We start from the raw sequence: 23,081 nt of genomic DNA on the forward strand, positions 1-23,081 counted from the left end.
AGAAGGGTGGAGAAGGTGAGGCTGAACATCCAAACAGCCACAGGCTGCTGGTACAAAAGTGTGGAAGGATTAGAAGGAATTGCCTCAAGTTTTTGGCATCACTGTGTTCCTTCCAGGAGGGAGACTGGGGCTGCTGGGGGTAGGTGGATCCAAAGCTCTCATGGTCTAGAGAGTTCTGGTTCCTGGTGCAGAGAGGGACTCTCCCCTGGCTCTGCTCCCTCCAGCCTTCCTGGACTGCCTTGGGAAAATTCCTTAATTGATTTTCTATTTCTCACCTTGTTGATCCTCTGTTTAAAATCCTTTGTTGGTGTTTTCCTTTCAGATGGTTAAAATGGAGCCTTTCTCCATTTCAGACTCCCAGCTCTCCCCATTATACATAACTAATACCTCTCTGGAACTATTGAAGCTGTGTTAGCAGGCTCTGAAATGGGAGTTTAGCTGAGCTTTTAACGGGTTTAATCTTTTCCTGGGTATTAATCCTTCCAGAACCTCTGATAAAATTTGTTGCTTTTTCTCTGAATGCCTCCCACGCTGTTGATATCTGTCTGGAATGAGTTGCTTGGTGCAGAACAAGCCATGGAGGGGGGAACGTTACAGCCTCCCATGGATCTTGCTCCCATTTCAGTGCATTCCCAGCTCCTCTCTGACTCCTTGCCACTCTGCTCCTGTGGTTCCTTGCCCTGGCAGCATCTCTCCCATTTAATATGGGTTGGAATGAGTTTGCTCCCTGTTTATCAGATGTTTTTTGGTTCTCAGATGCATTCCCAAGGTTTGCCTGTTTGATATCAGCAGAAAGTATCAGGGAAGAGCATCACCTCTTCCACACTGCTGTGGAGATGGAAAGCTATCAAAGACCACAACAAATGTTGGCTTTGGTTTTTGTTGCTTTGTGCTGCATCATAGGATCCTAAACCTGTGTGACAGCAGACTCGGGCTGTGATCCAGGTTATCAAAGACTGCAGCTGAACTGGAGGGGAAATGATCCTTTTTTCCATCATGTTGGTGTGGAAACGATGCCATCTCCTGTGGGTAACAGCAGATATGGTACAGCCTCTCCCACCTGTGTCAGCTCTGGGAAACACAGGATCTGAGCCAGGAAACCAACCCAACATAAACCCAAGGAAAAATCTCTCCAGGCTTTTGAGATGTCCAGGTTCTCCCTGACTCCAGCTGTTACAGATGAAATAGGAAGGAGAAGGGGTTTGCCCATCATGCCTGACCACGGAGGCACTGGCCCAGCTGCTCATCCCACGCCTTGGCCACGTCTGTGGCCACGTATCTCCAGTGGCAGCTCCTTTCCATAGCTCTTCCTCTTGGATGCACACCGTGGCTGCCCCAGCGCTGCAGTTCCAGGAAGGCAGCTCCTTTCTTGAGCAGTGCTGACCGTAAAAATGATTGTGCAAATTTGTGAGAGTAGGATAATTTATCGTTTCCATGGCAGTGCTGGGGGAGAGAAGAGCACCGAGGAGTGAGCTATGGAATAGCAACAGAAGGCTGGGAGACACAGATCACATTCCATCTTCCCTGTTTCTTTTCTTTTGAATGGGTCATAAAACAAAAGCAAATGAGGCAATTGGAACTCCCTGTCCACTTTCCTAGGGCTTGTTTAAATGAGGATTTACTTCAACTAAAAGCTCCTTAGAGCCACTTAATTCTTCCAGGTGAAGTAAATATCTAGGCCAGTAGTAAAAATTCCTTACAGATGTCTTCAGGAGGGTACTTAGCAAGCACTTTCCTGAAGAGAACATCTTGAACACCTTCAAAGAGCAGAAACAGTTCTTAATGATGGCACATTTGATAGTGAGGCAGGACTTGGCATAGCCTTGGGGAATATTTGGAAGTTTCTCCAGTGTTAGAGAGAGGAATGGAATGGGCTGCAGAGCAGTGACTGTACATGCTCTGATTTTCAGCAATTAGTCAAAATAACTCTAGCTAAAGTTTTATTTCAGAGATCTGGGCATATTTCACTATCAATTAGGTAATCTCCTGTGGTACTGCATTGCAAAATCCCTGTGAATTCCCTGGGTGGATCCCTTTGCCATGCTTGTCCCTTCCATAGCGTGGTTAGTATGACCTGCCCACCACATGGAACATCTGAGGGAAGCTCACATGCTCAACTTCTGCTTTTAGATGAGAAAGGAAAACCACACTGAGAAGAGCTGGAGATTGTCCATTAGGTCAGAATCTCCCACCTTTGTTATTTGATCTCTTTTCTGAATATTCCTGTCCTAGAAGTGCCAATCCTTTAAGGCATCCTATCCATGTTCTGCGTTGGGAAAACCTGGGTCTGAAAGGAATAATAATTATATACTGGATATAACTGAGTGTAAACTGCTTGCCAGGCAAATAATATATGGAATAGCTGAGGCTGAGCCTGAGTGGATCCTTGGATGGGAATTCCTTGGACTCAGCCTTGACAGCTCCATTTGGGCATGTTTCAATCCAGACCCAAGCTCTGTGTGCTCTCAAATCTCTCTGTACCTGTGTGTGCCAACCTCCTGGACTGCCATTTATGCTTTACTCCAGTTTTGCTCTAAAAATGGAAAGCAGCACTGGAATTGTCCATCAGCCACAAGAGCTGTGTGCTCCTTGAAGGAAGAGCCCGAGGTGTTTGATCAATGTGGGCTGCCAGGTGTTCCCATGGAATTTGGTGTCACTCCTCAGCGAGGACAAAGCCTCACACGAGGCTGGCTGTGCTCAGTTGGGTGCAGGAGGATTGCAGGAAAATCCCAGCCTCTCCCAGTCCTGTCCAAGAAGGGAACAGCAAGAACCTCTTGCAATTTGGACAGTGTGGGGGATGGAGCAGATGCCCACTGCTCCAGACCAGGAATGCATCACCTCCATCCAAGAGCTGCCACTGCCCATCCAGTGCTGCTCCTGGAGACACCTTTCCACCAGAGGCAAAGTGGAGATGCTCTGGAGGTCTGACTGAGAGGGAAGTTGGTTGTTTTTCTTCAGAGCAGGAGCCCAGCAGTCCAGGAGGCTCCTGGATAATTTCTGAACTGAAGCCAGAACAGGACTTGCATTTACCCTGCTCATCCCAGGCACTCCATGGTGTGGTGGCATCTGTCAGAGGCTGGGTTTGATGACCTCAGAGCTCTTTTCCAGCCTTAATGATTTGGTAGCTCTGTGACTGTGAGTGCTCCTGGCTCGAGGGCTGTCCAGCTGCTATGAGTGACCAATTTACTGCCAGTGGTTACCCCAGACATGCAGGGGGAGGGAGCCCAGGCCAGGCAGGAGCTGTGCACAGGGAGCCAGGGAGGATGAGCAGAGCCCTGCTGTTCTCACGGGAACAACTGCAGGGTTCTGTAGATCAGGCAGTGGGACAAGCCAGGGAAAGGACAGAGGGAAAGGACAGATCTTCCATATCAGCACAGCCATGGGTTAGATTCACATGGGCTCTGCTGCTGCCAGTTCCTCTGGGGTGAATCACATCCCAGAGGAGCTGCTTTCCACCCAGAGGCTGCCAGGGATTTTATACACACTCCATTTGCCTTTCCCCTCAGCTTGGACAGTTGTTTTTTTCAGGTTTAGGGTTTTTTTTTAAGCTTAAGTGTTTTGAAGGTAACATTTTGGTTCACCTTTGGAGTTGCCATTTGACTTCTCTGTAGCACGTTGTGATTAGTGATTAATTGCACAGGACATGTTGTGACTCCAGCCCGTGTCCTGGGGTGCTTGTCGCAGCAATGATGCACTGGGTGATTACTCACTCCCCTTAACCTGACAGCTGTATTTCTTCCCCTGACTGCTTAATGACCTTGGCCAGGTACGTGCCTTGTGTTTTGTTGGAGGGCGTTGGGGATGTGCAAATTTTTCTTCCCCTTGCGTGACCTTCATCCTGCCTTGGGATGAAGAGAAGGGAACTGTTCCATGAACAGATGGAGCGTTATTTCTAGAGGAAGGTGGATAACACAGGAAATTATTCATTCAAAACCCCTTCAGACAACTCAGATGTTTGCCCTGAGAGAGTGTTGCAAATCTTAGAGCAAATACCTGCTCACACAAACTATCCAACTATCTTGAAAATTTCGTGTGAATGTGGAAGTCATCCAGTCCTAAAGCAGAACAGTGCCAGGAGACTTAACTGAGCCATTAAGGAAATTAGGAATAAGCAGGATTTTAAGCAGTAGCTACAGAAGAGATACTTTGTAAACCATGTGTAGGCAAGTTAGACTAAAAAAGGTTGTCAAGTCATAGCAGGTAAAAAAAAATAATGTGCAAACCAGTCTGGGGATGGATAACTCACTGCTAAAAGCAGCAAGGTTTGCTGCAAGTGGTGCTTGGCTCTTGTTATTCCTTAATGAATCGAATCTATTAGCCAGGGAAAACATCACGTTGTCTTGGAAAACAAATCATATTTGGATGCCTCTTCCCCTGCATTTGTACCCATTTTAACACGAGCACACTAATTATGCTGTGGAGATGATTTTGTTATGGCAGAAATGGAGCTGAGTTTGCAGCTGTAACTGTGGAGCTCTGGAGTGCTGGAATAGGTACATGGGGAGAGATGCCTTTTAATTCCATTGCCTTTCTCTTTAGTATTTGTATCCCCGTGCTTCACAGAGTGCTTCTGCTCCCTTGGGTGCAGAGGCAAAGGCCCAATTTGGGGGCCTCAGCAGCCTCCAGGCTCCCATGGATGCCAGAGGAATGATTTGAGGCATCATGTCCACGGCCCAGTTTCTACACAGATGGCAATGGGCTCACAAATTCCCAGGCTTCCTGACATGTTTCCCAATGCACAGGGAGCTGCATGAGTCATCTTGCTCCAGCTCTGGTCCTTTTGGATGGAAATTATACTTTTAAATACATTCTGTGATTACATGCAGGGCAATGGGCTCGTTTGGAGGAGCTGGAATTCCAGCCATTAAGTTGAGTGGCTGCCATTACGTCCCGTGTTTGCCAACAGATAATGCACAGACATACTTCATCTGTGACAGCTTTGCCCTCTAGACTTTGAATAGAATTATCTTGGTACAGAGCTGATCTCTCCAGCTCCATCCAGGTGCTCATCTCCTTGCACCAGGCAGCAAATGTGACCTCCTGACGAGGTGAAGTGGGGCAGGGAAGGGACTTGCTCGTGTCCTGTGCAGCAGACCTGGAGAGAGGGGAAAGGGCAAATTACACAATGGATGAGGTGACACTGATGTGTCCTGCTGGAGTCCCTGCCCATCCCACCCCTCTGTCAGGGCTTTCAGGGCTCCTGCCAGAGCTCTGAGCTCGCAGGGTGTGGGGCCATGCAGGCAGCTGTGGGGTTGGGAGATGGGAGCAGGAAGATGTGGATGCTCATGGCTGTTCCCACTGTGCCTGGATTGCTGCTGGCTCCATGAGCAGCCCAGGGGGCCAGGGGGGAACTCCTGGGTCAGAATGTTGTGATGGCTTGGAAAAACACCTGCTATTACCTCTCCATCCTGTGGAAGTGTCATCCAAGCCACGGCAGCTGAGGTAGCAGGCTGTAGCCAGTGGCTGCCTTGAGTTACTCCCATTGAAGGTGACATTTTGGCTGTGGCACTTGTCCATGAAAAGTGAGAATCCATCAGCCATGGCTTCCTGACGAGACAGCCTGCCCAGCCAGCACTGCCCCTTCAGCTTCTTGGAGGCAAAAGGGATGGGAATAAGAGCATGATGTCAGATCCCAGCTGGATTGTCACTGCTGGAACCCAGGGACAAAGGTGCCTGTTTGCTCTCTCAGGAGCTGGGGATGGAAGGTGAGACGTGGGGGTGAGATGTGGCTGCTGTGAGGACCTGAGCTGTGCCTGCCTGGGTTTGCTGTGCCCTTGCTGCCAGCATGGGGGTGCTGGATGGCAGGGGCTGCTCATCCCTGTGTCCCTCAGGATGCCCATGGCTGCTTTTTGCTCCTGGAAATCACGAGGAAGACTTGTGGTTTTGCTGGAATAATTCTCACGAATATCATAATTTTGGTGGCAAAAAGCTTTGTCTGGCCGTTTCTTATTCTGGGTGCTCATCTTGGTTTTTGCTACTGGAAGTGGAATCAGTGGGGTTTTTCACTGGGTGGCTCTGGGTTTGCACAAGAGCAGCTGGATGGGCTCTGCTTCCCCCTGGCTTGGGAGGAAAGGCTTTCAGTGCCCCTGCAGTCACCCAAAGCCCAGGCTGGTTCCTGGGGCCGGGCTTTGCTTCTCCAGCCATTGCTCCTTTTGTGCTTCCTTTAATTCAATTTTCTGTGAGCTCAGGGTCTGTGAAACAGTTTGTAGATGTCATTCCCCTCCTCTGCCAACAAGCCCCTCTTGGACTTTGTTAGATGGGAGCTGCAGGGACTTACCCTGAGAAACCAGGAGATGAGAAGAGCAAATAAGGAGCCCAGGTGGTGAATTTAATCAGTGTAATACATTCATCTGGATTTTAATCCAGCCTGGGCATTGATTTGCACTAATAACAGCCACCACTTTTTAGGTTCCAAGTTCTCAGTACTAAAAATATCCTTTTTTTAATATTATCATGTTAGCCTCTTACAACAATACCAATATATGCATTATTGAGGATTCCTGGGGATGTGTTTAATACATTGTGGTCCGACATGACACAGTCCAGGCCTCTGCTTCATTATTAAATGGGGTTTTAGAACACATGGCAGTGACTCAGTCACGAAGGGGCTCTTGCTGCTGCTTCCCTGTTCCTGGCCATCCAGGAGTGATGTTCAAAGCCAGCTGTGTCAGCTTTTAGAGGACAAGGTATCCACACAGAATTTTGTGAGCTCTGCTCCTGTCACTTTCTTGGATCTGGGAGAGGGAAGTGGCTGCACAGGGTGCTCCTGGTGTGTGTCTGTGCCATCGCTCCTGCTGGGGACAGCTGCATGGCTGAGCTGTGTGTCACCAGCTTTGGGCTGGCTGGTGGCACTTGTGCAGCTGCAGGGATACAGATCCCATGTCTGGGATGAGCACATCCTTGTGTTGTGTTGTTCCCTTTTTAAGGAGTTGTGTTAAATAATTCAAACTAATGGGAGTCATTTGTGTGATTTTCTCCTTAATTCTTTTCTGCTTTGGAAACTTCCATGTCCAGAGTAACAGGTGACATACATTTTAACATAAATATCCTTTAAAAGGAGGGTTACTCTTGCTTTCCTCAGAGCAATGACAATTTTATCTCCTCTCCTTGCAAAAACCATTTGGTCACTCAGATGAACTCAGTTTTCCCACAGTCTGGTCCATGGCAGGGAAGTTGCTTGCTTTCCAGTTCGAATAAGGACAGGCTTTAGGGGTAAAATGAGCATGGATTTTACATTCCTGACATTTCCAGTCAAGTCTTGGTCCTCCATGGAGGGGTTTTGAGGCTGTGGATTGGCTGCACCATGGGCATAGGGATGCTCAGGATGGTGTTGGTGCTGTTTGTCCTCACTGTGTCCCTTAGCCCTGGGCTTGGCATTCCCCAGCAGCACCTTGTCCTTCTCTGTACATTCCCAGAGCTGAATTTATAGCTATTTAGTAATATTTACATTTATTTAGTAATATTCTCTTTGCTGATCTGCCTTACTCTGTCCCTTGGCTGACTGTGAGAGAGCCAGGTCCCTCCTGGTGCTGCCGTGGGCTCTTCACAGTGCCTTGATGTTCCTGGGCCCAGTGCTGGCTGGGCTGGGACTTTGTGGAACTGGGAGCACCCCTTGGGAATCCTGGCTGCTCCCCACTCAGCCAGGGAGGCTGGACTGGGTGTAAATCAGAGCTCCAGCCCCCTGCTCAGGAGGGATTTCAGTACAGCTCCAGGTCTTTGAGGCTGTTGTGGCCTTGGCTTGGGAATGTCAGGAGTCCCTTCTGGGGGAGGAGGCTGGGATTTGTGTGAGTATCTTAGGTTTGGATCTTGGAGGGTGTTTATGGTTTGTTGCTGAGTGCTGCAGTGAGGGATCAGTGCTGACAGCCCCTGCCAGCCCCGAGCCCACAGCCCTGGCAGCTGCCCTGGCTCTGCTTGCTGAAGGTGCTGCTTGCCCCGCAGCAGGGCAAACTTGGACTTCCAGCCCCAGTCTCATCATTTATCTGAGTTAAAAGATGATGGCAAGTGGTTATTTGTGATTTGTGATGAGGCAAGGGGAGATTTGCTGTGCCCCACGCACAGGAGGGGCTGGGGGGAGATTAGGGTGACGTGTGCTCCATCCAAAGAGCTCACACCTGCGTGGGCTGTGCTTCAGTGGGGTCCCTCTGCCTCATTACCACCTTCCATTCTCCTCCTCACTGCTGCCAGGGTTTTACTCAGCTCTCCATCCATGGCCCTGCCTCGTGGCTGCTGTTATTAATAGGAATGACATGGGCAATACTCAAAATAAGGTGGAAAATGAGACTAATGCCATCCCCTGGGCTCTGCTGCTGCAGCCTGGCTGAGGCCAGGTAATTTCCTATCTGCCAGGTGAAATCTTCCCAAGAAAGTGGAAGTCAATGAAAAACAGAACAAGGTTCCTAAGGAACCTTTCTGTCTGTACTGACTCTCCCCATAACATATAGATAAAGAAAAGATAGATAAAGTTTCCAACCAAGTGTGGCAGCCTTCCCAGAATATGGGATATGGGAGACTCTCACTCCAATCAGCCTCTTTCAGCTGAAATCCAGTCATTAGTTAAATTCATCAAGGAGCTTGAAAGCAGAAAGGGAAATTCTTTGACTTGTGCTTAACCTTTGGGTGATTGCACCTCTTGAGAGAATGAGCAAATCAAGTGGAGCTGCCCTCCCCTGTGTTTGGTGAATGAGCCATGGGGCCATTCACTGAGATTGGGCATTATTCACTTTGTAGAATTCCTGAGGAGAGGTTTAAAAATAAACACACCATCAGAGGGACTCTGGGGAGATTATGCAAGAGCAGAATGCAGCGGGATGAGCTGGGTGATGCTCTCCTGTGCTCTGCTCCATCAGCTGAGTGGCCCTGTCCTGGCTGGGAGGAGCAGCAGGGTGTGGGGCTGAAACATGGGATGCACCGCTGCCCTCCTCACCCCGTGGGCACGGCTGTGCTGGGAATTCATGGGAGTGGGTCCCAGCAGAGCAGTGGGGGGGTCTGGGGGGTCCCAGCAGGCTGTGCTGTGCTCTGCCATGGAGCAGGGTGAGGTGTCTCCCCTCCGGCATCACCGGGAGCAGAGCTGTGCTCTCCCTTGGCTGGGGCTCCCTGGAGCTCTGCTGGGTCCTGTCCTTCCCCTGAGCAGTGGTTGCTTTGAACAACAGCTCTGTGTATCCTTCTTTGAATCTGTTTTGGCTGCCTCCATCGTGGAAGGGCCGGTGAACGCAGTGTGGGAAATGCTATTGTGATTTTACAGGGCTTTTATGTTGTCTGAACAAAGGGCAGCTCTGTACAAGGAAAATTTGAGCAAATGGCATCCACTCACCACATTTCTCCCTCCTCCCCTCACAGCCTGCTCCTATTCCTGCATCCTGCTCCTGTGGAGGAGGACACAGTTTATGTAACACGGATTTCAAAGGGAACTACTCAGAGCTCTCATTTTTTACTGTTACAACTCTACTGATGCAGTTATAAATGATCTAATAGAGAAACACCTTCCTGCCTTAAAGATTATTCATATTCCCAGAGACCATGGTGCTGGAAACTTTGAAGTCCTTGAAGTTTTCTAAGGACACAATGAATGATGATAGATTTATTTGGGGTTTTTTGGGAATGTGGTTCTTCATAAAGTGCATTTTAGATTAGTAGGAAGCTCTGTGCTAAAAAGGGTCTTGGAATCTTGTGGGTTTGCAGTGATTATTTATCCCTGAAAGAGGAATGGACAGGTGAGAGTGGTTTGAATGGCCCTTTTGTGAATATTTCAGTCTCCATGGACCACTGAGCCCCTGATTTCTTCTTCAAGTTGGCCCATAAGAAGCCAGTAAGTGTTGATGACTTGGGAATATTTAGCAAAACGTTGCAGTAGCAGCTGATTTCACTCAAAGATGTTTAATCCTTGACTGCCTCACTGCAGGCAGGGGCTGAGGTGGAGCAGATGTTCTTGTCCAATTGTGCATCTTGGCTTGGGAAGTGAGCAGAGCCAGGGAAAATGCACCAGACTGGAGGCATTGGCTCACCCATTCCCCGGAATAATTTTCCAGTTGATTCTGTTGTGTGGGGCTGGAGCAAAGTCCCTCTGCAGGGGCACAGCTGGGTCATGGCTCAGGGATTTAAACCCTGCAGTGGCCTGGGAGGAGTTGGAACCCCTGGCTCTGAGGCCACTCTGTAAATGTGCTTTGGGGAGCCATCCTAGGTGGTGTTCCTGGGCTTTTTCCATCAGGATGTGCTGTGATTACAGGCTATGAGAGGCATTTCCCTTCCCTTCCTCTCTGGCTCCTGTGGATTTGCTCCAGACCTGCTCCAGTAACAGGGTCAGACAGATCCCACCAGCTCCTGTAACAGGGAACTGTTCCTGTTACTCCTTTTATTCTTTCTTTTCCTGGTTACTTTGATGGGGACATTTATTTGACCTTGATAAAGGTGCCACAAAGGCATGGCCAGAAAAGAAAGTTGTAAAATCTGGAGTCAAACTCCCACTTTTGAGCACGTACTTTTTATTCCTTGGAATCTCCCATGGGGCATTAATGACACCTTTAAGCCCTTTGGCTTTGGGAAGTGCAAGGGGAGAGGGAGACAGTGGGGATCTTTGGCCAGATGGACCTTTCTGAGCTTTCCCAGCACAGATGGGGACAGAGTTCAGCATCCCTGGTATGTGCTGTCAGAGGTGGGGCCTTGCAGTTTTTACTGTTTGTTGTCATTTTATTTTGGCAGCACCTCGAAAGTAATTCTGTATTTCCAGTGGCCACGTTCTATCCTGGAAATGCCACCAGGCGGGAAGAGAAAGCAAAATCCTTCCAGCCCTTCAGCAGGAATGGTTTCATTCCTTTCCTCTGGCTTTGCTTGCTGGTGTAAAGCACTCACCTGCTGGGCTGGGATGCTGGGAGTGCCTTGAAGGAGCATCTCTAGAAGGAGGGTTTGTGACTGAGTTCTTGGAGGTTTGCTTGGAAACCTGTGGGGAAAATCCCTGGGAAGGCTGAGGGTGTGGTCCTGGTGGTTCAGGGATCATACACCCTGTTCTTAGTGTGCTTAAGCTGTGCATGGAGTTAGAGAGAGCCTTGTCTTTCTGCCCTTTTTCTTCTCCTCATCCAATTCATTTCTTTGTGGTGCTGGGATGTGGAATGGCCTCTCCTCTCTGTGCCCTGGAATTTCCCTTTGCCCGTGGTGTTTGTTGGACCAGTGCCTGGTGCCCAGCCCTCACAACATCCCAAGAGTTACTCTTCTCTTCTGCCCACTGAGAAAGTTTTTCCTCCACCCCAGAAAGTGCTCTGCAGGCTCCTGTAAAGCAGGAATCATTATTCTCAGGTCTGTAGTTCCCAAATGCTCCTGGGCATTTCTGCACTGATGTTACGAGGTGAAAGCATTGAGGAATTTTCTCTTTGGGCTCTTGACTTTGAACAAGCAACTGACAAGAATAATTGGTTTTAGTAGGAAGTAGGACTTGCACCTGGCAGACAGGCAGTGTTCAGGGGATGTCACACTGAATGTCCTTGTCACCTGCTGCATTTCTTCTCCCTGCTTCTCTTTTCCTATGGGTAGGACACTTCCCCAAATATCTAAGTTCTAATTTTTGTGAAATTACAAGGCTTAAGATTTTGTGAATTCCTCTGGTGGGCACAGAGAACATAACTTTATTTCCACCAACCTTCGCCCTACAGAAAACTGCTATATCTGGGAGAGTGTGCTTTAATATTTCACTATTCCTGTAGGGATTATTATTCTGTCCTTTGCTTTTGGTAATGGCCAAATTGTAGATGGGATGAACATTAAGATGTGGAAATGTAAACTTCTGCCTCAGCCAGTTAAACACAGAGTCAATTTGAGGGCATGATTCACCTGGCTGGAAGGTAGATGGCTGAAATAGCTGGGATGAATCACACTCCAGATGTGTCTCTTTCTCTTCACTGGCTATCAGGGAGTCCAGATGACTCCCTCAGCTGCAGTGTGGGAGAATCTGACTTCATGGCAGAGAAGTTCTTTCCAAGGTCTTTGGCTGAATATCTCTGACCACAGAGCCCAGCTGTGAAGCTGAGACGTGAACTTTCTGGAGTGAAGAGCTCCTGTGTTGAATTCTCTGAGAAATAATATTTCATGCTGACCTTTCTCCAGTTTGCCATCTCCTGCTGCTGCAGATGTCAGGTTCTGTCTCCATAACCCTGCCCTGAGAGAGCTGGACAGCTCCACGGATGCAGCAAGATGTTCTGCAAGATAAATTAAAGTGGATCTTTTCATTTCAGGCCCTGACATTCTCTCAATGGGCTCAGCACGTGGGATGGCTGGAGCTCCAGTTCTTGCCATCCTTTTGCTGCAGGCTGAGTTGGATTTATGTTCCAAAAGGGCAAGGTTTGCTTGCAGGATTCCTGGGATGTGGATCCCTTCCTTGAGCTGAGAGCAAGGGCCAGGGGCTGGGCAGGACCAGCCCCTGCTGGCACTGATCAGTGAGAACCAAGGACTTGGAGCTTTTCTCCTTGAGCTCAAGGAGCACCTTGCAAAGCCACCCCAGCTCCTGACGTGCCCTGAAAGCACCTTGCAGATTTGTGTGCTAACAGCACAAAAAGGCTGAGGTGTGACCCCCTGTCCCTCTGTGTCCCTTGCTGTCCCTGTCAGCTCCTCAGAGCTGGGATTTGTGCCTCGGGCTCGGGAATGGATTTTTGCAAAGTAGGCTGGGAGGATTTGAAGCACAGTCCCTCTGAAGTTTGGGCTCAGTGACGTTTCTGTGGCAGTTTGTGCCCAGAACTGGCTGTGTGTGAAGTGACAGCAGAGGCTCTGTCAGCTGAAGCAGAAGCAGCAGGAACACGGCTCCTGCGTAATAGCTCTGTTCCTGGTTCCTCATCAGTGCAAAAGGGACTAAAATACCCAATGGCATTAACCAAAGGAACAAGTGTCAGGCCAACCCGATTCATTTTTTGACAAGAAAACTGATTTTCGAGCCAAAGAGAACGTACTCTACTGCATTTACTGATAGAAGCTGAGTGCAGGATCCCTGTGAGCCACGGGTGGGGGGTGGCCATGGGGAATGGGGGACATGTGAGGTGTTACTGGGAGATCTCTGTGACACTGGAATAAATATTTCATGCTGTTCCACAAATCTCTGCTAAGGTCCCTTTGGGAATAGTATTTGCAATTCTGGTCATCTGTGTTCCAGAAAAATGCAGGCAGGGTACGTGGAAGCCTGAGAGGGCTGGTGAAATGCCTGGGGGAAGGAAAAGCTGGGGGCTGGAAGGGCAGAACTTCCTTACCTGGGAAACCACACCTGGACAGCATCTATAAATATGGCAGAGGGAAGCACTGGTGAAGGAGAAGAGCTCAGTCCTGGCAGAAGAACAGATAAATGGTACCTGGTCTCAAATGTATCGTGGGGTTTCTTCAGCTCTGAAGTCTCATCCCTTCCAGATCTGTCCTGGGGTCTCTGTGCTTTAAACTGATCCTTATTTATGAAAGCATCCAGGAACCCCAGCTGGGAGCAGAGCAAGGGGTTGTGAGGAGTCACTGAAACACCTCTGAGCATCCAGCTGTTGCCCTGGGATCAGAAATCAGTCTCTTACTTCTCCAGATGTGGCTCCCCTGCTTGCTGAGCCCAGCTCTGGGGCGAGCTGGGGGTCCATCACCATCTGACTGCATCTGCTGCTGGTTCAGGTGGGACCCTCTGGTGCCCAGCTCCCTCCAGCTGTGTCTCAAAATTCCAGCTGTGGGATGACCCCTCACTGAAGCAGGAGGTGCCCACAAGTTCAGCCATCACCTGAGGGCTTGGTCCATGCCTTGGTTTTCTGCCTGGTGTCCCAGGACCTTGTGAGGCTCGTGTGGACAAGCCCCTGTATGACACACAAAGGGGACAGGTTTCTTCTACAGCTGATTTTGAATTAGAAGGGACAATTTGTTGAAGTGGGGGGAGCACAGCTTTACTTTGCTGCCCACTGACTGGATCTGCCTGGGTTTTGAGGATGAAAGGCACTGCCAGGTTAAGCCTTGTAGGTCTTGCTGCTTTGTGTGACTGATTCTACAACTGGCTGGAACTGCAGCTCTAGCTTCCACCCCAAGGAGATCAGATTTGTAAAGGAGAGCCAGTCCAAGGCAAATGGTAAATCAGGCCTTTTAATCTGTTGTCTGGATTGTCTGGATGACTTCAGTGTTCTCTGTTGATGCTGAGAACCTGAAGCTGTGCTGGAAGGTCTCCTTCAAGTTCTCACTGTGCAGGCAGTGATTAACAGGGGTTTGGGGATGCCAGACTTGCATTAAGGGCTTCTCCACTTGCATACCCCCAGCGAGGGGTTATTGTCTGTGTGCTTTGTGTTCCTCCCCCAGCTGAGGGGACTCTGTGGCTCTCAGAGCCTCGCCACAACAAGGTCTGGAATGGTTACAGGGTTGAGCTCTGTCCCTCTGAGCTCAAACTGGGACTTGGAGGCAGCCCAAGTCCATGGTCAGGGTGTCTCAGTGGCAGAACTAATGAACCCAGGATAGCTCTGACAGGCTGATTAGCACATGGGGAAAATCTGTGTTTGCTGAGGCAGCCTCAGTGCTCAGCACAGAATGCCTGCAGTGGGCAACACATAAACACAATTTATTACTCTGTTAAAAACACACAGCTGTCAGTCAGAGGGACAGGGGGTGTCCTGGGCATGGATGGATGGCTGGTGGTGTGGAAGCCACCAGTGTTGGGGTGCTCCATCCTGCCAGCAGGGAGCAGGAGTTTCGTGGCTGTCACAGAGGAGACCGGGGCTGTGCTGGTGCCCTTCTGAGGCTCCAGGAGCTCCACAGGCAGAGATGTTCCCGAGGTCCTGTCAGACACCAGACTGGCCTCATTGGGTGTCCAGGGTCCACAATCTGCTCCTTGCAGACTGTCACCACAGTGCTGGGCTGTGCTCCAGGCCAGGGGCAGGTCAGCAGCGTGCCACAAGTGAGGGGTGTCAGTACATCACCAGCACTAAAACAGGCAGCCTCCAGTTTCAAAAAGAGCCTTTTAAACACGTGCACTAACTTTGCTTGGGTCTGCATGGAAAGCTTCCCCAATTCTCTGACATTTCAACTGAAGTGAAAATTCCTTTGAGGGACACCATCTCTTGTTTTTGGGACTTGCACGTTGTGTCAGGGGATTTCTCCCTGACACGTGTGCCCGTATGGAGGTGGCAGGGGTGGTGCCAGGCCTTGGGGGACACGGGGCACGGCGCCTGGAGCTTGCCTGGCACGGCTGGGAGCAGGATGAGGGCAGTGGGAGCGGCAGGGTGGAATGGAAACGGGGTTGGGCTGCGAGCTGCGCTGCGGGTGCTGCTGTGCATGTGTGGGGCTGGGGCCGCGGGCGCTCCTGACTGTGCTTTTCTCTCCCCAAGCTGATCAGTGGTGGTTCCATTGTCAGTGCTGAGGCAGTATGGGATCACGTCACCATGGCCAACCGGGAGTTGGCGTTTAAAGCAGGAGACGTCATCAAGGTCCTGGATGCTTCCAACAAGGACTGGTGGTGGGGTCAGATCGACGATGAGGAAGGATGGTTTCCCGCCAGCTTCGTGAGGGTGAGTGACTTTTGCTTTTTGCTGCTCTAAAGAATCACTGCCGCTGCTCAGGACATCAAGAACTGAGCTCTTGCTCTGTTTTTACTGTTTATTCTCACCGATGCTGATCCCCACTTCTTTGCCTGTTTTCTATCCAAAAACTGGGGAGCAAAGAATGTTTCTACTTGCTGCTGCCTCCCCAGCACACAATTTTTTCCCCTCTGGTGCAGCTCTTGTGTTTCCCCCAGCTCTGGCCAGTGCCAGGAGTGAGAGATCCATGACTGGAACTGGAGCTGGGCTGCCCAAAAAAGTTCATGCTGTTACTCTGACCTGGACTAACAAATTGTGTTTGGTATTTTGGGTATACAAATTGTGTTTGGTGTTTTGGGATTTTGGTATTTTGGGTATACAAATTGTGTTTGGTATTTTGGGATTTTGGTATTTTGGGTATACAAATTGTGTTTGGTATTTTAGGATAACAAATTGTGTTTGGTATTTTGAGTCTGACCCTGCAGCTGGTGGTGGCAACAAGTCTGGATAATGGATTTGTTTCAGGTGTGATTGAGGTGAAAACCTTCTTGCAGAAACACTCTCACCTCTTGTCACTAGCACATCTCCTCTGTGCTGCAGCTGGAAAGGCTGAACGAGAACAATCTCATTTTATTTGCTTAATTTAAACACTGAAATATTCTGGGCCAGTTTAACCTCTCAAGTGCACTGACCAGTGTTGATTTCTTTGTGGTTCTGGGGAAACGATTTAACAGCCCTTTGGTGTTGTGTCGCAAACAAACTGTCTACAGAAGGTTTAAGAATAGTCTGGAAAACACTGTCCTTTTTTTTTTAAAACACACCAAAAAACCAATCGGACCAGTGTCTTTAGGGCCCCAACCCATGGATCATTTGTCTTGGTTGAACTCCCCATCTCTCCCTACACTTTTCAAAGGTTGGGGGGATGGTTTTAGAAACTGTGGGGAACAAAGGAGAGGGGATTCAGTGAATCTCAGACAAATGTCTGGAACAAATCCTAGATCCTCAGCCTTGGTGCTGGGGGTCAGAAGAGCCTGACCAGGCAGGTTTCTTGCTTGTTCTGCCCACTATCCCAATGAGAGCAATCCTTCCATCAGCTCTGCAAGGGCTGGCTTGGCTGTTCCACCTGGGAATCACTTGTTGGGGGCAGGCAGGGATCAGACACCTGCCCTTTCCCCTCCCAGAGGGGAGCAGCGCCTGGCTGTGCTGCCTTAGTGAGAATTGATATTTAAAAACAAGAGTTCTGGCTCATTTTATCTGCAGGTCTTGAAGGGAGGCTGGAGGGGACGATTTGCCCCTCAGGTTTCCAAAGCAGCTGAATAAGGAATGAAAGAACTGCGAGAAGAGCAGATGATCACTCACATCATGAGCAGGCTGCGTTTTTCTCTGTTGTACTTTGAGCCCTGCTTTTTTAAGATGATGCCAGAAAACTGCCTGATTTAGCCTGGGTGGTTCTAGTTTTACTTGCAAAATAATTGCTTTTCTTTATATCTGTATTTCTCTTGTGCAAGCACAGAAGGAAAAAGGAACAATATGCTGCATAGCATATGAATAGTATTCAAGTGAGGGATGTCAGACAGACCAGACAGGTATAAAGCCAAGTAGGATTAATTTCAGGATATTTCAGACTTCAGGCCTCTTGTAAGTACTAACAGGAGTGCAGGAGAAGATCACTGCACAGTTGGGCTTCTCTCAAAGTCCTTTGAATCACTTCTGAGGACAAAACTGGGCTGGGAACCCAGTTTGCAATGAGATGTCTGACGCTTCTTGCTCTCCAGCCAGATCATCTGAAAACCTTTGGCAAAGCATTTGGCACTCACGAAATCTCATAGCAGGGAACTTCACATTTGCAAGTGGAGAGGAAAACAGGAGCCTGCTGATTCCCTTGGCCTCCTTTACATGACAGCCAGGGGTGGCAAACAAAAACGCTCCTGAATTCCCTGCACACACAGCAATTGTTGTTTCCCTGCTCACACCTGCACTAATCCTCTTAGTAGCTTGGGATGTGGATAGAAGGAAGGTGGGGAGAGGGAACCACGGAGCTTTGGGAGCTCAGGAACTTTCAAGGAGAAACTGGATGGATAAAGCAATGTTTTTCTAGGGGAAGAGAAAGTGCAGCATAGGAGAAGTAAAATTTGGAGCCAGCAGGGGAAGGTGAATGATTTCTGCAGGGAGCTGCTGCACGCAGGGAGAAGGTTATGAGCACCCCTAAGTCAGAAGGGTGGATAAGAACTCCAAAACTCAATTTAAGACCCAGCAACGAGCTGGGTTTAGACAGGTGAAGGTGTCTGTGATGTATTTTAGCCTGTTCTGAGCACACTGGACACCCAGAGGGTGCAGCTGTGGTGGCTGCACAGTGTCTTTGAACATCCTGTCAGCTTCCAGTGGTCTGACAGGTTGGGAGGTACAACTGAGAAAAGCCAGCAGGACTTTCAAACGAGATTTCACATTCTTGTGGTGGTAATGCCACTTCTTTCTCCTCTGTGGATGGCAGAGCCTTGGGCTGTCTGTACATTGTGGGTTAGAGATGAGTTTTTGCATAACCAGCACATTGACACTGGCTCAGAAAAACAGGAGCAGTGTAGGGAGGGATTTACAGCAGAGAATAACAGTCCAGGGCTGCCCGTGGATCCTTTGTTGTACCTTGGGGTCTCCTTTAGAAAGCACAGTAAGCCTCAAAACAAAGTTTTGATTGCAGAACCCCTCATGAAGGCTCCAAAACAGCCCAGGTGAGACACTCCAAACACAGGAAATCAAATGGCTTAATCTTTGGGCTCTGACATATTTCCACTGCAAGAGAAATAAAAAGAGTAAAGCTTATGGATGCTGTGCAGTGGAATCTCTCCTCAGAGACGTGGCAGAGTGCCCCTGTCCTGGGCAGAGAGGGGGATTTATTCCTGTGCAAAGCTCTCCTTAGTCTCTTTGGATACCAGACTGAGCTTGCAGAATATATTTCTCACCTCAGCAATGCTGAGTCTCCCTTCCTTATGTTACTAAGCCAAGGTAAAGAGCAAAACTGGGGCTGAGGAGCTTTTACTGCAGCTTCTTGTTGTGCCTGGTGACTGAAGAAGGGAAGAAATGGTCCTGCCAAGGAGCAGGGAGGGGCTATGAAATCTTCATGATCTTCTCTTCCAGGAGAAGGTGCAGGGGTGGAGAAGTGCAGGGGTGGCAGTGCTCCATGTTCTCTCTCACCACTGCCTTGGTTCCCCCAAGTGTTGTAATTTTAGATTGATTTTCCTGCTGAAAAGCTGCCTTTGACCCACTTTATTTTCTGCTGCTAAAGGAGAAGTGCTGGATAAATTGGAGTGAGCTTTTAAGGCACTGTGGAGAAGGAGACTCAACCCAGAGCGTGGTCCCAGTGCCTGGCAGGTTGTGCCTTTACTGGGCAGGTGGGTTTAGCTTTTAGCTGTGCCTGCTCTGTGTTGCAGGTGTAATTCCCCATCTTGCTGCCCCATCTGCTTGTTTTTGCCTGTAAAATCTGATTATATCTCATTGAGTTCATCACTCACCTGGTTTTTCCCCACTGCAGCCCCTGCATTAGCATTCTCTCAGAGCCAGGGGCACCAGATTTCCCAAAGAAAGAAGGGGGAGCTGCCTTTTTCAGAGCCTTCTAAAGGAGATTTGATTTTCCTGTGGCAAATGCAGCTTACAAATAGCTGTGCTGGAGGGAGGACCCAGCACGGGCAGCACTGCTGGGGACAGGCTGAGCTGCAGAATTTGGGGTTTTCTAAAGGCAAGGAGCATTTCAGCACCCCAGGGCTCCCTGTGCCACCTGCAGCCCAGACAGGTCCCCCAAAGGGTCACACCGTGCCCTTCCCTGGACAAGCTGGTTTGGAGGTGCAAAACCAGAGCTTTGAGGCCTTTCTTGGAGTCAGGCAAACCAGGCAGGAATCTCCAGAGCCCCTTCCAGGCACAAACCTGCAGAGCCCTTCCCTGGCCCTGCCCTTGCTCAGCCTGGCAGGGCTCTGCAGTGAGCCAGAGCCTCTGCTCTCCCACTGTGTGTCAGCAGGGATTGCCTTGTGGGAAATGGGAGGGCTGAGCCCTAATTCCCAATGTTCTCATGGATGTAGCAGAGCACATCCAGTTTGCTGCAGTGTCCAAGCAGCTTTTGGTCCCTGCTGGAGCTGCAGCCCCTGGGAATCTGGTTTGGGCTGCAGGGGTCAGGGAGAGAGCACAGGGGCTGTTCTCTGGAGCTGTTCTTGTTCACCTTTGGGGACACAGAGCCTGAAGCTGTCCCTACAGAATCCCCCATTTTCTCTTTCTCCAGAAATGAGTGAAGGGTCTTTCTGACCTTGGGTAAAGGGAATTTCTGAGGCTGGGAATGGAGAAGGGGAATTTCTGAGACTGGGATTGGAGAAGGGGAATTTATGAGGTTGAGAATGGAGAGTTTTAGAGAGGAGAGGAAGAGCTAGAGAGGCTTTGCTAAAGTCATGGGGAGTTGGAGGGAGGAAGGAGAAGGTATCAAAGAGCCTGTGGGCTGGAAGGTGACAAGGACGTTGAGGCTGGAACCAGATTTGTGAGGGAGAAATTCAGGCTGTGTAAGAAAAGAGTGGCAGGACTACAAGAGAGGAAAGCATATTGCTTCAGCTGCCTTTCCTTCTGCTGCTAGATGTCTTATTCCTGGTCCTGGAAGAGGATCCAGGAGATGCTCTGTGCTTCCCAGCAAACTGCATCCCAGCCCCATTCCCAGCAGACTGCATCCCAGCCCCATTGCCAACAAACTGCATCCCAGCCCCATTGCCAGCAAACTCCATCCCAGCCCCATTGCCAGCAAACTGCATCCCAGCCCCATTCCCAGCAAACTGCATCCCAGCCCCATTGCCAGCAAACTCCATCCCAGCCCCATTGCCAGCAAACTGCATCCCAGCCCCATTCCCAGCAAACTGCATCCCAGCCCCATTGCCAGCAAACTCCATCCCAGCCCCATTGCCAGCCCTCCCAGGCTGGGCAGGGCCGGGGCTGGCTGGGACACCCTGGGGACACCCCGGGGACACTCCGGGGACACCCAGCATCTCCTGGCAGTCCTGGCTCCTCGTGGGGCTGGGCAGGGGAGCACCTGGCAGAGCCCAGCAGGGGCTGAGCCTGGAGCTGCTGCTGCTTTACTCGTGCAGAGCTCTGCACCACCGGCCCTCCTGGGCTGCAGATCCTGGGATTTGGAAATCCTGGGAACTACCGAGCTCCTTAATCCAGTGGGGAGTCCAGCAGGGGAATGGACGTCGCTAAGGGATGGGACAGTGCTTGGGGATGTGACACTGCTCAGGGATGGGATGTGACACTGCTCAGGTGTGTGACACTGCTCAGGGAGGGGATGGGACACTGCACAGGTGTGTGACACTGCTCAGGGATGTGACACTGCTCAGGGAGGGGATGGGACACTGCTCAGGGATGTGACACTGCACAGGGCTACAAACAAGGCCCCAGCCCTGGAAGCAGCTCCAAGGCAGCAACAGGAGCAGATCCTGTGGGAATGGAGCTGCTCCACAGAGCAGGGCAGGGTGCTGGGTGGGAGGGAGTCCTGAGGCTCTGTGCTCCCATGGATTCCTGCAGGTTGTTGGAGCCTCTGGCACTGTAACCCGTGGCACTGCCCACTTGTCCTGTACAATCCAGATTTCCTGGGATAGCAGCAGCTCTCTGAAGGATGTGTGCATCATTAATCTGCCACATTGGTTAACTGGGAGTGAGAATCCAAAATGGCACATCAGCTGCTGGTTTTGTCCTTGGGAATATCCAGTGGAAGCAGGTTAATCATTGAGCTGGCTGGTAAAATGTTTGCTTTATTGTGGTTTCTGATCATTACGAGGTGATCAGGCCTCAGTGCCTGTTGAAGGAAAAAGTCCTCTCCATCCAGTGCCTGCACTGAGCAGGGTAAACCTGCAATAATTGCAGGTCAGTGGTGCTGGCCCAGTGCCACTGGGTGATTTTGGGCACCATTTGGGTAAAGCTGCATGCTGATTAATTGTATTTATTGAAATTTTACATCATAGAATCCCAGACTGGTTTGGGTTGGGAGGGACATTAAAGCCCCTCCAGTGCCACCCCTGCCATGGCAGGGACACCTCCCACTGTCCCAGGCTGCTCCAGCCCCAGTGTCCAGCCTGGCCTTGGGCACTGCCAGGGATCCAGGGGCAGCCACAGCTGTGCCAGGCCTGCCCACCCTCCCAGGGGACAATTCCCAATTCCCAAATCCCATCCATCCCTGCCCTGTGGCAGTGGGAGCCATTCCCTGTGTCCTGTCCCTCCATCCCCTGTCCCCAGCCCCTCTCCAGCTCTCCTGGAGCCCCTCAGGCCCTGGCAGGGCTCTGAGCTCTGTCAGCACCTTGTCCCAGGTCCCTGCCTGTGTCAGGCATGCTCTGCCCCCAGGGAAGCTGTGCTGCCTCTCCCCAGTCACCTCCTTGTCTTCCACTGCCTGAACATATTTTCCAGGAATCTGCTCTGTGCTCCTGCTGGGCACTGAGGTGAGCCTGCCTGGCCTGTGGTTCCCTGGGTCTTCCTTTTTTCCCTTTCTAAAGGGGTATCAGTCATGGAGAACATGAATTAGCACAATGCAACCATCAGCTCTCCGTGGCTCCCAGAAGTGGTCCTTAGGGAAAAGGGCCTTTTATGTGATTATTTTACTTTTATCTGCCTCTGCAAGTTCTTGCATTACGCAAGAGCTGGTCATGACTTCCCAATTAGGGTTGAATTTTGGAATAGGACTCGGAGCCTCACTATAAGGCTGTTCCTCTCCACATGGAGGGGCCTTTCAATGGGAAACATCATGTAGGACCAGCATTATGCAACTTGATTTTTTTTCCTGTCATTTTCACTGATTTCTTTTAATTAATTCTTGACAGAGTGCTCAGAATGGCTCTCAGGGCTTGGTGGTTTGGCTGCTGGGTGTTTTTCATGGCCTGGGGGAAGCCCTCCCCGTGCTGTTTTACTTTACAGTCCCTGATGTTTTTCATTGCAGAGATGTTTAAAGAGAACCTGGATTTATTATTGTAGGGTTCCCTGGAAATCCCCACATGGATGGCAGCCACCCATACTGAGCTGGGAGTGCTGGAGAGATGGGATGAAACTGGGAGAAAACAAGAGTTCTGCAGTTTCTTTTCTAAAAATGGAGATGCTTGCCCTGAGAAGGACAAGCAGCTGTGCCTTCGTGTCCCTTTGGAGAGATGGGGAGCAGACAGACCTTTTTCCTGGAGTGTGATCTCAGCTGTTCCCCACAGGAAGGAGAGAAATTCAGGCATTTTGGGGAGCCCCATGTGTGTGAAACAGAGGGCTCACCCTGTGAGAGGTGTGTGGGAGTCCAGGGCATCCCTCTGGCTGCCCTGGCAGGTCTGGGACCCTGGCAGGGGTCAGGAACCCCCCTGGACAGAGCCCCCAGAGACACTGGCTGTGATCTCTGTCCATGGAAAAGAGTTTCCAATCTTACAGGATCAATTACCAGCTCTGAGTGTTTGATATCAGCAATCATTAAGTGTGGCACAGGTGCAAAAGTAAAATTTTAGGATTCTAGATGAGGGGTCCAAAGGGGACAAGATGGAGGAAATTGGGTGTGCCTTGTCCTTTTTCTCCTTCTTCATGCCCTCCATGTCTCACTGTGGTGTT

General features: G+C 50.1%; 2 protein-coding genes across 9 annotated transcripts in view; one reads left to right on the plus strand and one right to left on the minus strand.

Moving 5' to 3' along the window:
- The window catches only part of C4AH8orf48 (chromosome 4A C8orf48 homolog), a 429,052-nt gene that overhangs the window by 224,264 nt on the left and 181,707 nt on the right, over positions 1-23,081 (minus strand). The window contains exon 2 of the mRNA XM_085570820.1: positions 21,601-21,637. The gene's annotated coding sequence lies outside the window, so the exon portion shown is untranslated. The remainder of the gene's footprint in view (positions 1-21,600; positions 21,638-23,081) is intronic.
- Positions 1-23,081, plus strand: part of ARHGEF9 (Cdc42 guanine nucleotide exchange factor 9) — a 198,906-nt gene that overhangs the window by 122,216 nt on the left and 53,609 nt on the right. For all 8 annotated transcript variants that reach the window (XM_021525293.3, XM_077786572.2, XM_021525291.4 and 5 more), the window contains one exon: positions 15,306-15,485. In XM_021525293.3, coding sequence (XP_021380968.2) covers positions 15,306-15,485 — 180 coding nt within the window. The remainder of the gene's footprint in view (positions 1-15,305; positions 15,486-23,081) is intronic.

Source organism: Lonchura striata, chromosome 4A (genome assembly GCF_050655825.1).
Source record: "Lonchura striata isolate lonStrDom1 chromosome 4A, ASM5065582v1, whole genome shotgun sequence".
Lineage (NCBI taxonomy): Eukaryota > Metazoa > Chordata > Aves > Passeriformes > Estrildidae > Lonchura > Lonchura striata.